General features: G+C 43.6%; 1 protein-coding gene across 1 annotated transcript in view; it reads left to right on the top strand.

Moving 5' to 3' along the window:
• The window catches only part of atrnl1a (attractin-like 1a), a 182,918-nt gene that overhangs the window by 144,546 nt on the left and 21,573 nt on the right, over positions 1-16,799 (top strand). Inside the window, exon 28 of the mRNA XM_061087743.1 lies at positions 14,023-14,118. Within this exon, the coding sequence (XP_060943726.1) occupies positions 14,023-14,118 (96 nt within the window). The remainder of the gene's footprint in view (positions 1-14,022; positions 14,119-16,799) is intronic.

The raw sequence follows: 16,799 nt of genomic DNA, 5'->3' as shown, positions 1-16,799 counted from the left end.
TTTGATCTAGAATGATTTAATCCCAATTGATCATGTAGTTTGGATGTCCAATTAGATCAAAGCCATATTTGTCGCATCGTTTATATCAAAGACATCGACCTGCCTTTAATGTCTTTGATGTTTTTCTACATATTATTTAAACATCCTGATTCAAACAGTAGGTGGCGGTATTTCACCTGGACGATCCGCCAACAAACCAAATGAAGAAGAAGAAGAAAATCCTGATTTGTTACAGATACACATAACTACTGAAGCGTATTGCATTCACTTATAAAAAAAAAAAAGCCTTGGGTAAAAAAAAAAAAAAAAATCGAAAAACAGGATTATTCCTGTTTTTCAAACTTTTTATTTTTTCCTGTTTTTCGAACTTTTTTATTTTCTGATTTTACGAGATAAAAATCCTGTTTTTCTAACTTTTTATTTCCTGTTTTTACGAGATAAAAATCCTGTTTTTCTGGGTTACGTTTTCTTAATCCTGCCTGAAGCTCTCACACGCATGGAGTATGGTTGCTGCTGCATCAGCCTGACCCTGCAACAGACTAATGTAGCCGAGCGATTTGTTCTATCATACCGGCAGGAGGCCTCAGCCGAAAGAGGACACGAGAGATGGTTATTGAATCGGGACATCACACACGTTTATTTTCCTTCACACTTTTCTCTATCTATAGAACCCCTTTCCGTTAGAACCCCTTTCAAAACAAGAGTCCCAACCACAAACCTGCTTATAACAGGAACTACACATCAATCTTCTATAATAAAGCCACTAACGGGACAAAAATAAAAACTATCTTCTACCTATCTGTGGCATATCCCCTGAAAGATGGTCGAGACTTTCAACTGATGTTTTCAGGTTTATTTGACGCTACGTCTATGGACGCTATACGTCACTTTCAAAATAAAAGCATGGCAAAAAATTTGAGCGAAAAACAGGATTTTTATCTCGGAAAAACAGGAAAAAAAAAGTTCGAAAAACAGGATTTTTATCTCGGTAAACCAGGGGGGGGGGAAAGTTCGAAAAACAGGAAAAATCGTGTTTTTCAAACTTTTTTTTTTTTTTTACCCAGAGCTTTTTTTATTTTTTCAAGTGAATGCAATACGCTTCCATACATAACACAAGGCTCCACATAAACTCAGCCTGTGCCAATCAAAGTGTGTTTTATCTCTTCATACAGTGAAAGCTGCACTTCTGACAGACACAATCTAAGCACTTAGTTACCACTTTATTAGGTACCGCTCAGAGTACTGCAGTTTGATATTAGGCCGATAGAAGAACACGGCTGCGGTTTAAGCATAGAAACCATGTTTTAGTTTAAAAACGTCACAGTGCACCAAATAGTTCCTTATTTATGGATAGAAAAATGGTATGTAGCACCTAACAGCACATTTAAATAAAGCATCATTAATAACGAATATTTATAGCAAAAAATGACAATGTTTAAAAAACATTTGAACAAATCGCACACACAAAGGAAACATAAAGTGTATTTTTGAACAATGAAAGTCAAGAGATGTGTCCATTCGTTTCTATTCAAACCATTCTGCCAGCCAAAGTGTCCTTGGGCAAAATGCTGGTGGTCATCAAGACTAGAAAAGTGCAATATGAAATACAAACCATTTACCATTTAACTGCTGTCAGCCTCAGAGAAGTATCACACACACAGACACACACACACACACACACACACACACACACACACACACACACACACACACACACACACACACACACACTGCAGGCACATGTAGGTATCTTATATCAATATGTGTCAGTCCTGAGCAGAAGAGAGTTGTTATTATAGTTGTTGTTTGTATTTTAAGCTTCTGCGATAGGTAAGATATGTTTGCTGCTGCATTTGCTTTCCTATGGATGCAGTTCAGGCACACACACACACACACACACACACAGTCACGCACACAGACACACAAATACTCTTTATCACACACAAACACTGTTTTCAGCGCATCTACAAACACTCTCTTGTACACACACACCTACACAGATGCATGATCAGCTCTTGTTGCATTGGTCTGATGGGGCCGACTCTCTAATGCCTCTTTCCTGTATACTTAAGCTCTATATGGCAATCTGGAATAGTGCTGTGCTGGCTTGTTTATTGGCAAAACCGTTGGCTTCTCTCACTCTGCTCCTGGATTCCTCCCTCCTCCCTCGATCTTTGACTCACACCGTCTTCCAACCTCTCTCTTTCTCTCTCTCAGAATATTTGTTTATCCCAACTTTATTGACTTCTCCTTCACTCCCAGCTCTCCCTCTTGGACGGGCGATACCTCAGTCTGAAGGCGCCCCTGGTTTTATCATTACAGCTGGCCCGCTGCGCTGAAACGAGGGCCTGACAGGATCTGCACCTATACCGAGATGTCTAAATTACTCAGGCCCACACACACAGACACACACACACACACCTCCGCGTTGGCGGGCTCCAGATAGTTATCGACCAGACATTGATTGACCGGCTCCTTGTTAAAAAGATCTTGAGATGAGGGCCAGGTGAAGATGAGGTAAAGTTGCTGACTCCTCAGTCGCACACAAACACAGTGTTAGTTTACATGCTCATTTGATGAGTTGTGTATATATTGGCGAGCTGGGGCCATTGTTAATGAGATGAGGCCCCTGTTGTGTTGAGGAGTGCTGGGCTCTGCAGGTTTGCACCCAAGTTCAACTGGCACCGAGACAGAGGAATGGATGGATAAAGGGAAACAGGGAGAATAGGAGTCTGGCTTTTTTTTTTAAGAATTTGCTTTGAAACAGAAACTTAAAGTAAAGGAATATGTGAAAAACAAATTGAAGACATGCAGAATAAAAGAGCAGCCAAATTCCATTAAGATCTGTGATGTAGTGATATATATGGTGATGGATTATATTTTGCTTTGCTATGAAAGCATGTGACCATACTGAAGACTGAATTATCAAATAGACAAACCAGGAGCATAAAACAACTGTTACAGCAAAGTATGATTATCAATCTATGAGATAAATACTACTGTTTTAAAGGTATTGCAAAATGTAGGTGTTCTCTCCAAAAGTGTGGATTTTCATATGCCTGTCAACGCTTTGTTAAAGTTTGAAGTTTCAAAGTGAAGCAGAAAAGAGTTGACAACACAAAGGTCAAGGAGAAGTTTTACAGCGAAATGCAAATAGACCTGGAGCTTCTCACAAGTCTGGAAATTTAAAATATTTAACAGAGGGTATGTGCATTCATAGCAGCTCATATTTTCACCATCTACATTCCCACCTCATTCTATTTACCATTAGTTCTCACATTTATGTCCTTGTCCTTCACTCCCTCCTCCCCTGAGTTTGTGGCGTTCTCCCCTCGTCGGAGCCGTAAAGTTGTTTCAAAGTGGATAGAATCATGTTTGACAGTGAATTAGGCTCCGAATGATTAAACATCCGCCCGCATTACTGCATCATGAAGATGTAATGATCTCATTAAGAAGAGGTTCGTCTGTGTGGTTGTCTGCTCCCCGACGCCCAATCAGAGCCGTTCTCCTTGACCCCGGGGTGAACGACCTCAGCCGACCTATCCCGGCTGAGGTCGCTGCCTTGACGCAATCTAATTGGACAGGGTGCAGGAAGTGGCTTTCAGCTGGCCCGTCAGCTGTGTGGTGTAATTGGTGGGTAGGCAGGGTGCCAGCCAGCCAACCAGAGAGGTCAGAGATAATGATTATGAGCGGCGGCGCTGGTGCAGGTGGGAATTGATGAGCGTTAATCTGATATTTGATTAGTTTATGGACGGGAGGGGTGATCGGAACCTACACACACACATACACACACAGTGTTTGTTATGTTCATGAACACGAGCACATGCAATCAGTCACTTATGCATACACACACACACACACACACACACACACACACACACACACACACACACACACACACACATGCACGCTGGAGCCCCTCTAGAGGTTTGGTAGACAGATGGGAGGTTGATGCTAATGGGACACACGGCTAAATGGACTAAATGGACAGGATAAGCACTGTTCCCAAGGAAACCAAAGGACTGTGTATGTGGGTGTGTGTGCATGTGTGTCTGTATATGCATGTGTGTGTGTGACAGTGGTCAAATGGATATAAGATTTAATCTTTCAAGGCACAGACATGAGGCCACAGACATGATGACAGATTTGGACAGAACGTACCACCTCACACTTGCAGTTTGTAGGAAACAATTTGTAGGAGACTTTAGATCTCACAGAAACTTTCGGGATGAAACTGGTCTTTAGAAGAAAATCAAACAGGGAGGTGGACTGGCGTTGTCAGCGAGCAGCTGCACTTGTGTGTCTCCTTATTGCAGTGAAAGACAAGACATATAGTTTGTGAGGTTTCCCGGTCGGCTCTCTCTCATCTTGCCTCTACTTGGGAACAGCCCTCTGCTAATGTGTGTTTATAAAGTGAGCACCAGCCCTAAACCAGCAGTTGTAGATAATGTGCAAAGTTTATAAATGTGTTTACACACGTATTTTAAGTTTTAAGGGGAATTTTATGACTTCATGCACTTATCCAATCATAGAGTGAAGGCGCTTCACTCGTGTTTATATCCAAGTGAAGGGTCTCTACTGGCTGTAGAGGCTGAACTAAACCGCTTCCTTGGGAACCGGGTGAAGACAATGTGTGGTGCACACACACACACACACACACACACACACACACACACACACACACACACACACACACACACACACACACACACACACACACACACACACACACGCACACACACACGCACACACACACACACGCACACACACAGACCATTCTAGTGAGAACCTGTGAGTGTCAGTGGAGAGTTGGCGCCAGGTACCGTGCTTATATCAGCCACGAGGAAATGGGATGGAGAGACGTGCTGAGAACACAAACACATGCAGCCGACTTCTCCTCCGTGGTCCGTCACTTTGTGTGTGTGTGTGTGTGTGTGCGTGTGTGTGTGTGTGTGTGTGTGTGTGTGTGTGTGTGTGTGTGTGTGTGTTGGCCTGTGGAGAATGGGAATGGATGAGGCCTGTCTGAGCAGGCCAATGATGAGGTGCTAATGTGATAGGATATAATGAAAGACCCCTTGAAACAGCCATATTTTTTTTTCCCTCAAGCGCTCTCTCTCCCCCTCTCTCCATCTCTCCCTCTCCCTCTCTCTGTGTCTAAGTCTCTCGCCCGCTGTCTAGCTGGTGGTGATTTAGTGAACCAGGTCACTACACTGTTTAACACTGTGGTCACTACAGCTGAGGGACAGAGAAGAGAGAGAGAGAGAGAGAGAGAGAGAGAGAGAGAGAGAGAGAGAGAGAGAGAGAGAGAGAGAGAGAGAGAGAGAGAGAGAGAGAGAGAGAGAGAGAGAGAGAGAGAGAGAGAGAGAGAGAGAATGTGAGAATGTGACAATGTGACAATGTGAGACATTTAATCAGAGAAGCTTGGAGACGCCTCCATCTCTATTTTCAAAACAAGGAAAATTCACCTTGATTATTTAGATTTAAAGATTATTCAGGAAAAACATAAAACATCATATCATAATAACATGAGAGTCATTGGACCGCTAAAACATCCGTAATGTTTTTAGCGTCCTTTGACACAACATTTTATCATAATCCTTGTCGATTCTTTTTGTCACGTGCCATGACTTTATCACTCTGGTGGGAGACTCTTTATGTTTTTACAGCTAAATTAGAGATTTTAATTTGATGAATGTTGAACACTACCAATGATAAGTTTAGTTTCTCTAAAGGAATTCAAACAGATGATGGCGATCTGTGTCGACCTGAACACCATCTAATACCAGAAACACCAGTAAGATTGACAATTATTAAAATCGTGCATGTTGATACTTTTTGCACATGTCTCATGCAGCCGGAGACTCTGAGTGGTTATTAGCTGATCTTAATAAAGTAGTAACTTTACGTACTTATGTAAACTGGAAGAGTCTCTGTAGTCTTTCCTCGCTCTGCACATGATTCACGGGAGTATTGTATTAAAAAAACACTTATATATCTGTTTCTAAACAAACCTCAGGGTTGAATGAATGAATGCAGCTCATATCAACACTTAAAGGCGGTGGAGAGGTGCAATGAAAAGCATCTGGGATTAAACTGTACAGTCACACATAAGACGAAGGCCCCGTGTTGTCTGTGTTTCTAAAATTGTTGTGTTACAATCTTGTGATCCAGGGGTAGAAAAGCCATTTCCTGGCACAAGTAGAAAGAGAACTGTCCGCCTCAGATGCCGGGGATCCGTTCTGAAAATGTTCAGGCTATCAAAATATACATGTGTATGCATTTCACAGTTTTGTTTCTCGCAAACCCAAATGATTTGGCCTATTTTGGTTCTATTTGATCTGGAATATTTCTGTCTCTCTCCACGCTGTCTGTTCCCTCCGCAGTCAAAGTGTTTGCAGTAATTGCCAGGCAGTTAGCTGTGAATCGGTCATAATACAAGTGTGTGTCTTCCTTGTTCAGAGTAACTGCTACAAGCCCCACAATCTATAAGCCCTGTTCTGCCTGTCCTTGTCTCTCTGGCCTTCTCTAATTAGCTCTCCAAATCAATGGGGATTGGTTCTAGCACGGTGCCAGGATGTGTGGAGATGTTCCTCTGCGAACAGATTGTGTTGCTCACTCAGGCTCGGGTTGTACGTCGGGCCCCCATCTGTCGTGGAGCTGTTTTTAGGGCCTGGTTTCAATGCAGCTTCCAGAGCGGACCGATGTTTAAGATGCACCTCGACATTTGGAGTGCCTCCCTCAATTTACCCCTCGAGAACGTCTCGCCTCATCCTAACCTTGATCATCCTGTTCTCCTACAGCCCATAAGCACCTCTCCAATCACTTATCGCTGTTTTCTGCAAACCTTGAAGGGACCAGTGGTTTTGAGAGTTTTAGTCAATTTGTTTTGCACCTTACCTCAATGCTGATGATGTGTTAAAGTCACTGCTGGGATTTGGATATTTTTATGTAGATTAATGACAATTTCAGGCAGTTATTGCTTTTCATCATAAACTCTATATGATGACGAGGCCATAAAACCCGCCTCCTCCATGTTATTGGGATGTGGACTAAACTGAAAAGTCACAGTTCCCATAGATAGTTTGTGCCATTTTAGTTATTTCTTATGTTTCTTATCATTTTGGTTTTAATTAGTTATTAGATGATATAAAAACAGGCTGAGACGTCCAAATAACATCAAAAAACGTCTCAATGGTCCCCTGGTGGCTGAGGGCAGCATAGGTCATAAACCCTGTCTGCTCCATGTTAGCAGGTGGGACATGTGAGACCGATTGGCTGCACTCCTATCTGTGATGTTTTGGGTTCATGTTTTCACAACAGGAGGAAGTGGAGAAGCGTCTTCCATCTGTATTTACAGTCTCTGGTTTCCATTCCTTCAAGTTCTTTACAAATGACGTTCAGTTGACACAGGTGAAAGTGTGTCTTTTGTTTTACAGTTTTCTTGTTTTAACGAGGCAACGCAGTACAAACCATCCCTGCTTAATGCAAGCCATGCTCTCATTCATGTTAGTGTAACACATTAATGCACAATTGATGTTGTTATTACACAACTAAATCTCCAGTTCCAGGAGAATGTGACGTTATTTTCATGCTGTGCAGAAACTGATGGAAAACAAATGTGGGAAAAATATGTCCCAAAAAAATCACAATACCCTGCAGGCTTCACCAGAGCTGTGATTTGTCGGAGGCTTAATCTTTCCAAAACACGCTCACATTGGTGCGATGCTTATTAAATACATACTTGGCTTTCAAACAAAAAACAAACAAATTTGCATCATTGAAACTGCTTCTATTTTTGGAGAAATTCAGCCAACAAATGTATTATTTTGCGAGACGAGAACATTCACTCAACTTTTCCACGTCCAAGTTGGCGCTCTCTCTTCTCCTTCAGGCTGTGTGGTGTATTTCTAAGGTCCCTGAGAATCTTCCGTTTCCCTGAGCAATACTAATGTGCACTACACATACGAATGGACAGAAGAGAAGAACCTGTTGCTCAAGGACGGCTTCACCCCCTGAGTTCATCGTCTGTCATGGACATCATGTGTGTCACCTTGCCTTTGTTTCACGACTGAAAGCGGTCCGGCCTGTGTGACGGTTTGTTGGAGGCTGAATGGGAGTGTTGGGCTCTATCAGTGGAAGATATCTGTGCCTCTTGTTTACTCTCCTTAGATCCCACTCACCACATTCAGCCGGGGGACAAATGTCGTCTGGAAACTTGGCAAACACGCTGGAAATGAGATTTGTTATCGCCTATCGGTTGTGGCTCCTCTGGCATACGAATCCAAAGGCAGAGGAATGTGGTAGTGTGTGTGTGTGTGACTCTCGTTGTTGAATCGGCCTTTCTCTGCTCACACCTGTTCGCCCGCGCTCATCCCACAGACACATTTGGCATTTTTTCCAGGTGTTTTTATTATGTAAATCCACAAGTGCACCCATGTGAGAGTCCTTTGTGAAGCAGCTGCATTGTGTCCAACAATCAGACCAGTGGCGTCCCTGCAGATTCTCTGCTTCAACGCATTCACTCTTCATTTATTAGCGCGGATCATATTTTAGGCAGAGAAGCAAAGCTGCAAATCCTCTCTGTGTGCAGTCACAGCATTGAGCTTCAAAAGCCAAATAATGAGGGAATAATTGAATACTTATCAGCATCAATCATGGTTGTATGAATCTGTGTGTTTGTGTAGATGTCTGTCATAGGGCGCCTAGAATGATCTGCTACCAGACGGTGATCTCTTTGTGTCTTGTTTCTTGAAAGTTTTGCAGCTTTGTGTCTCTGCATGTTTGTGAGTGTGAGTATTGGTTTGAATAAATCGTGATAAATTGTGTTTTAGAGGTTTTTGGGGAAAGCAAATTCATGTCCACGTTTCTGACACATCTTGGGAAAAGCAATTTTACTGGCAGAGAAATATCAGCAGGTCCAAACATTAATGTCCATATTAGTCCCATTTAGAAACAGCATGGCCGCCACTCTTCAGAATTTTGACTTGCATCCAAGATCTAATCTACAATTAATGTCATTATGGGCATAATTTGGAAGAAAATAGACTCGGGTCACTGTTGTAGACTCTGGCAGTCTGTGCTCGGTCAGGCTGAAACATGGCTGACGTGTGAACAGGAAGTGAACTGAAGCCGGAAGTTGACGGATGTGTTATTGTGGCATCCTCTGAAGATCGTTTAATGCTGTCTGTACTTCTGGTTTGATCCGGGAACCTTTCACACCTGATATTAAGGTTCAGACTAAACTGAAATGTCTGATTCAGTTCGGTTTCTGACCAAATCAGGTTGATGTGATAGTTCTTTAGGATTCTGGTCAAATTTATGCTCCAAGAAGTATTTGATCGCTGTGGGGATTACATACCTGGCCTGGTGCTGCCTTTGGAAATCACACAGTTTCCTTAAATAAGACATAATATAAAATAAATCCATGATCCAATGAATAATTCTGTTATAGGCTAAATTCTGAAAATTGAGATCCAACAAAGTGACAGTGTAATTTGTTATCGCTCTGTCCTGCACCGCTGACACTAAAGAGAAGACTTTCATACAGTCATATTATGCTTGACCAGATTTTACATTCAAATAAGATTTTACCTTCTTCTTTTGTTGCTGATCCGTGAATTCTACTTTCACACTCACCCTTTTCATTTCCTCCTTCTCCTCGCACTTACTTTGAGGCAGAAACTTTTTTCCAACAAAGGACGTCACTGAGATGTTATAACTCCTCCCTGCTCATCCGTTGACATATTTAAACTCTGACAGTCGCTGTCCACATCTCCTGTGAAGCGGCTGAGAGTTATATAAGCCCTGTCCAGAAATGGCTGCTTCTCTCAGATCTCTGATTAAAACATTAATCAGACCTAAACCTGCAGCCTCCCGTGGCATTGATTAAAGCCTCTGGTTAAGTTACAGATGGACTGGAGGAGCCGGGGGTGCTGATGTTGTATTATGTCTACACAGGGAGGAATAAAGATGCTTTAATGTTGGATTCGAATTGTAAAGCCTGTGTGCTTGGACCTGGTTCACAGTTTGTTTTGCAGCTCATCTGATTCCTTTAGGTCAGATATCTGTGCAGATCAACTTCTTCCTCACAGATTTATTTTATTTATAGACGTGGTGATGTGCATAATTGTTCCCAAACTGTTGGAACTGTTAAGATTTGTTGTACAAGTTCTGCAAAGTTAAAAAGCCCAAAGTCCCCCCCATAGAAAACAGTGAAGCTCCTGAATCACTCCTCCAGACCAAACGTCCACATCATTGTGACATCACACTTCCCAACATTTGCATAATGCTCACCCAGTGGCCTGCCTGACACGCCCCCTAAGTGCAGCAGGAGCATGAGAAAACCGAAAATCCACAGGCTGCTCCATGTTACTGTGAAATAGTTCCTCTAATCTGAGCGTTGTTGTGTACATATTTACACAATGTTCATGCTGCAGGATAACAAATACTTTGTTCAACTTTTCAAAACTACACACTACACAAAAAACCCTACACAAACACACACTCAGACTCACAGATGCGCTCTCTATCGTTTTGCCCTCACAGAGACGCTGTGGAGTTTAATTGCTGCCATAGTAGCATCCAGCCACTTGTTGTGTTGTGAAACCTGTCATTTGCACAAGGGGGGGGGGGGCAAACCACAATCAGCAAACAGCACATTACAGATGTTTCCAGTCCGTCTAACAGGAGCTGTGATTCCAGCTTGCAGGTGCCGACTGTGGTCGAGCCGGGTTCTGTGTAATTCACCATGTGATTGGCTCCATTGTTGCGGCTCGCCCGTTTCTCTCCTGGCTGTTTATCCGTCGTCTGTCCAGCTGAGACGGATGGACGAGTGAATGGATGTGTGGATGTCAGGCCCCCCCCCCCCGGGGATGATTGCAGAGGGATGTTCAGTGTGGAGCGAAGGAACGGACAAAGGCTCATTGGAGATATTCACTTCCTGGTATTTATTTTGAAATCCAGGCGTCCGTCTGGAACCCTTGACTGTTTGTACTTCAGACACAGACACGCACATCTCCCTGTCTGGACTCCCCCCCCCCCCTCCTCTTGTCATCCGGTCGGGGGGGTGTCTGGTGTGGCACTGCTTGTTTACAGCACAGCAGAGTTAATTAGCTGTTTTATGGCTGATTTACAGCCGACGGGCAGACAGAAGATGGCCGCTGCGTCGTCCTTGTCAAAGGGGACATTAAACTCACAACACATGCATGAACACACACACACACACAGACATACACACAAGTGGTTTGTTACAACGCAAAGAAGAAAGAAAGTGTGTTTTCGTTTGCATGGGTTGAAGACAAATATCCCTACACACACTTCGACATTTGCAAAGTGACTTGAGTCTAAGATTGAACATGGTGCTGAATAATATACCCACTTTATATGTCTTAACACCAGACTGATTTATCAGGTAACAACACACACACACTTACACACAGACAGACACACACAACACTGTGACCCAGCTCACCTTGACCAGTTTGTCTCATCTCATTAACGGAGCAGCAGCAGCTTCAGGGAGGAGAGAGATGAGCAAACACCTCTTTAACTCACACATGGATGCACCCAAACAATGTTTACACACAGTGTCGTTAACACAACACAACACAACCACCTGGGCACCAAAGTTACTGTAGAAGCCAAAAAGTGAGGCACCCCTAGCAACTACAAAATAAAATATAAATTATATGCTTATGTAAAAGGTTTATTTTAGGCTTAGACAAAACAAACTGCAGCCCTGATGAGATGGACTTTGATAAAAATAATAACAGCTTTGATTTATCTGTGTTGCTCAAAGAAGCCAAGGCCACTTTAATAAAAGAAACCAAGGACAGCAAATAAAAGTCGAGATGTTTCCTTGGGATAAAACTTGTGTCTAGTGAGTTTTTTAAGTAAAAAAAAGTGTGTATCTCAGTTATCGAAAGTTCATACGAAAGTTTGTCCTCAGAAATACAAAAATATGCATTTCTGCAGAAGCTTGAAAAAATATTAGATTTGAACTTTATTCTTTGAGAAGTGAAACTGCCAATAACTGATGAATGACCAATTAAACACTAATATATGGAACACTTGATGTACTCATAAAGGTTTAAAACGTGTCGTCACCTGATGTGAAGCTTGTAGAACACAGACTCCCCCCCCGTCCTCCCACACCTCCTCACCTGAGCGCCTGCGAATGCGATGTGACACCAGCAGGAGGCCGACGGCGCCGCTAGCAAGCGCACGCTGTCATCCGAGCGCGTGTTAGCGTAGCGGGTGACAGCTAACAAGAGAAGACATCACATTAGCCCGAGCGCCGGCGCTGCTGGTGGAGCAGTTGTGCTGATGTAGCTACAGGTGTAGGATTCATTCATGCTTACAGAGGCTGACACTGGCAGGCGAGCAGCCAGCGGCACACGAGCACAACACCTGACAGCCAGTTAGTGTCAGCGCTGCCTTTTCTCTGCAGCTCAGGTGGAGGAGGCGCCTCGGTGTGCAGAGAGGGAACAGCCGACATGCTGGAGTGACAACTTCCTGTCGGTGTCACTCCACTAATCACTGCAGCTGCTTCTTCTCTTCTTCGTCTTTCTGTTACATTATTGCCGTGCTTCTTTTCTTTACTTGTGCTTCATGTGCATTTCATTTCTGTCTGTCTTTAACATCCTCGACTTTACCCTCGTCTTCTTGTTCATCACCTCTCATCTGAACCATAGTCCTGCACTAGTCTGTTTTTCCTGTTCCTGTTTTGAATTCATATAATTGCATTTTTTATCCATTACACAACAGTTGCAGGACTCTGGTCTGGGACCCTCCCAGTGGAGTCCTGTCCCCTGTCTCTGGACCTGTAAAGAACTTTTCACCTCCTCTTCCTTTATGCCTGGCTGACATTTGTAATTTAATATTTCCGTACATGGTTAGTTTTAGTTTTATCCTTGTTTCCGAACTCTCTAAAATAGCTGTATACCTTGAAAGGTGCCATAACGAGCAAAGTAATTATAATTATCATTATTTTTATATTTTTATATAAGATTTGATATTTTACATCCTGCTTGTGCTTCTTGTTGTTCGTTTAATCACATTTTTCTCTGTTGTCTTTGACTTGTTTTAATTGGATAATTTGCAGCCGAGTGTGACAAGAATCATAGAAACATCACGTTACAGCTTCATCTCCAACACAAGCCTTTGGTTTTTCTTCCTTTCACTTTTCTTGCTCTTCCCGTCTGTGCCTGTTTTTGTAATGACTGGATTCATCCGAAACAACGAGCGACATACTGATGATTAGAGCTTTGGGCAGGAATGAGTTTGTTGTGCACGGAGCAGGTGGCCACCTCCGAGCTAAATGTAGAAACAAAAGCTCATTAATGCGTCTGAAGTGAAGTGGAAAGAAATGGAAATCAGGGTTTTGGATTGAGAGTGTTTTTTTTATCTTTTCAGGTACAGATTCAGCCGCTGCTCAGACTGACTCTGTGTTTGACTTTGTGTTTGTCTGTTTGTGTTGATTTTGTGTTTGCGTGTTCCCGATATGCTTTTCTTTTTTTTACCACGCACTGTTTGTGTTTTCACTCGGGGAGTCTGGACCTCATGCTGATCGAGGCCTCGCCGTTTGCCTTTGTTCAGCCAACTTTTCGTCATTAATGAAATTTGCCCTCCTTCCTCCTCCTCCTCTTCCCTCCGTCCCTCCACCACCTGCCCCCCCGCTCCTCCTCTTTCACTTTGATCTGTGCTCCCATCTTCTCCTGTCGCTCCTCCTCCCATCCTACTGGCCTGACCCCCATTTCCTCGACTTCTTTTCTTTCACCCACTCGTTTTTCCAATTTCTTCTCGCCCATTTTCTCCTCTCATCATTTCACCACTCTTTTCCTGCTGCCTCTCACATCATCACCACAAACGCACCGTTTGCAGGATTTACATGCCCATGAGCAAAGCTTTAAACTCCTTTTGGTCTATGAAGATCTCCACATTGCAATGTTGTCCTCCAGATCTGTGTTGACTAAATGTCGTATTCGATTCAAAGTCTCTTTTTCCCTGTGTCTCCCTGTGCAGCAGCTGATGAGAGAGCGCCAGCAGATGGCCAGTCGTCCCTTCGCCTCAGTGGCTGTGGTGCTGGAGGTGGGCGGCGACCAGGAGGAGCTGCTGCAGGTCGGAGAAATCACACAAACATGGACACACACACACACACAGATGAACAACACTAAAGACAACACACATAAACAGGCAAGATAACAAAACTACAGGACGAAAACACCTACAACATGGTCAGTGAGGGCAGTGTGTTCATTTGCATATCCGTACACCCACACACACATACACACCTCTGCCATGAATGCTCCATGTGTGTGCCCTGAGTTTAACATGTGTTTTGATATGTGGAATTTTGTACAATTTTACTACTAAATATGCTTGATTTTAGTAACAGAAGAGATCTCTAACATGAGGTTTTTGCCACAAGTGCACTCATGTTATCGTCCATAAGGTTTTCACCATCCACGCAGACTCTCAGGACCTCATAGTTTCAGCTGCAGTTGTGCATGCACCAGCAAGTGCTGTTCAGTTCTCTCTCTCTCTCTCTGAGAGAGAACTTGTCTTTCACTCTGTATTCTGTGGATCTGGCGCTCAGGCGAAAAGTGGAAACATAACCTCCTTCACTGAGGTAATAACTGCAGTGATCAGTCATGTAAACGATGTCTGTGACCAATGAAAACCTGCTCAGCTCATCTCTAATGTCAACAAAAGGTATTTTCGTGCTGCTAGATTACAAGATGTAGGAGCTGGAGACAAAATAAGTCGACAGGACAGGATCCAGGTTTCACCCTCGGGACGGACTGACTCCAACAGAGGTGAAGGAAGAGAGGAGAGAACACATCTGGTTTCAGTGGTGGTCTCTCTCTCTCTGTGATTCACCACCACGCTGGATCCTCACCTTCACCCGCGGGCCCTGAAGGGTCCTCCAGCGGCACTGTGGCTGCTGGAGAGCGCCCTCCCCCCCCGAGAGGTTCCTGAGCACATGCTGCAACATGAGTGTTACCTTCAGTGAGGGTCTGACTGTCAAATCTGATGTGTGCTTCTCCTGAGGGGGGGCCGGGGGTTGGCATGCAGTTCATCAAACGGCTGTGTCATCTCTGTCTTCTGCTTCATGTTGCTTTGTGAACAGCGAGTGTGTGTCTAGTGTCCAGTGGGAGGCAGGGACGTGAATATGCACGTTTTCTAGATTGCCTCACAACTCGAGTATTTGTATTCTTCCAGTTTCACGTCCGTCACGTGTTAGAAATCTCATCAACACGTCCACTCGCTCACTGTGAAGTGTACAGATGGCATTTAAATTTCAATCACCCAATTAAAAGGTTTCTATTTATCACACTTTTTTTGTTCACGTCTGTAAATCAACAATGTGCTGGCTGCTCTTCTGCAGAACGTGTAACGTGGTAGATGTGACAGTTAAAGTGGACAGTAAGAATCCTCACAGCAGGGATACGTTATGGATCCGTTAACACTTTTACACCTGAGCCACCTCTGTCCTCTGAAGCCTCCGTGGAGCCCAGAGACAGATGTTCCAGGAGATTCACTGTGAACAAGAGGCTGAGAGAGCTTGACCCTCATTTATCACGCTGCTCAAAAACAAATGGGCCTGGAAAACTATTCAAAATAACCTGTCTGTCAAGTCTGAAAGTCGTTTCATTTTACCCCACTTGTGTTTTTCATCATTTGAATAACCTTCAGCATCATATATTAAAACATCAAATCAAATACTACAATGAAATGAACGCTGACCACGCACATCTGATCCGAATAACCTCTGTGTCCATCTGTTATTCAGCTGGAACAGGTTTCTCATAAACAGCTGTTTACCAACCAATCTAGAAGTTATGAGGTTAGCACTGAAGCACTGAACTTCTGTCCTTTCCTCACAAAGAGTTAGTTTTCTTTTGTTTCTATTGAAGTTAGCAGGAAGCCCCTGGCCCAACCTCAGAGACCACTGGCTGTCGTCTGATAATAAGTCAGCATCTTGGGGCTATTTTTGTGAGGATTCCAATGTTCTTCATTCATCGTTTATACTTCTATGTGAATGCAGAAAAATGTAAAAGCTGGGAGACCATTCATTTCAGTCAATTTATTTGAAAATCAGAAGGCTTCCAACCCAAGAATCTTCCCCTCGTCCTCAGATTCTGCAAATTCACATGTAGACTCTGTTTGAAGAGATTGTCCTCGACCCGTCCCCTGATTGTCCGATGAGTCACCGGAGCGTCCTGCTCTCCAGACGTGGCGCTGCTCACAGGACGTGTTATAACCTTTTGTCTCGTAAACACAACGATGCCTGAAGCTCTCTGTGATCGACTTTCACCACCAACCATTCCCGCGAAGAAATAACAATAAAAATCATACAAATACGACCTTTAGGTAAAAGTAAAGTTCATGTATTGATTTTAATTTGATTTCCTTTCTGGGTTTGTTTGTAGAATAACACATTTAAAACCTCCTCATCTCTCCCTTCCTGTCTGAGGATCCATCTCCTATCCCAGTCGGAGCTGAAGGGGATGGAGACAATGGGGAAAAAGGCCGTTTAGCACATGATGCTTAATTAGCTTCAGCTCCGTGTTGACCAGGTTGGACTCGGCTCGGCTCGGCTCACGGGCCTGTCGGAGCCTCCGGGGCTTCCTCCAGCTTATCTGCGTCTCGGCCTGGTTTCCATTTCATTCTTGAAGGTGAGAGACAATGGGCCAGAACGATAACTTCACACTGAGGTTAATTACACAACATCTGGTTCACAGTGGAGCGTGCAGCTTAGCATAATTGTGTAATGAATGAGGGAACGGGAGCATTTC

Source organism: Limanda limanda, chromosome 15, assembly GCF_963576545.1.
Source record: "Limanda limanda chromosome 15, fLimLim1.1, whole genome shotgun sequence".
NCBI classification, from domain to species: Eukaryota; Metazoa; Chordata; class Actinopteri; order Pleuronectiformes; family Pleuronectidae; genus Limanda; species Limanda limanda.
The sequence above is the reverse complement of the archived record's forward strand: the minus strand, read 5'-3'. Positions and strand labels throughout refer to the sequence as shown.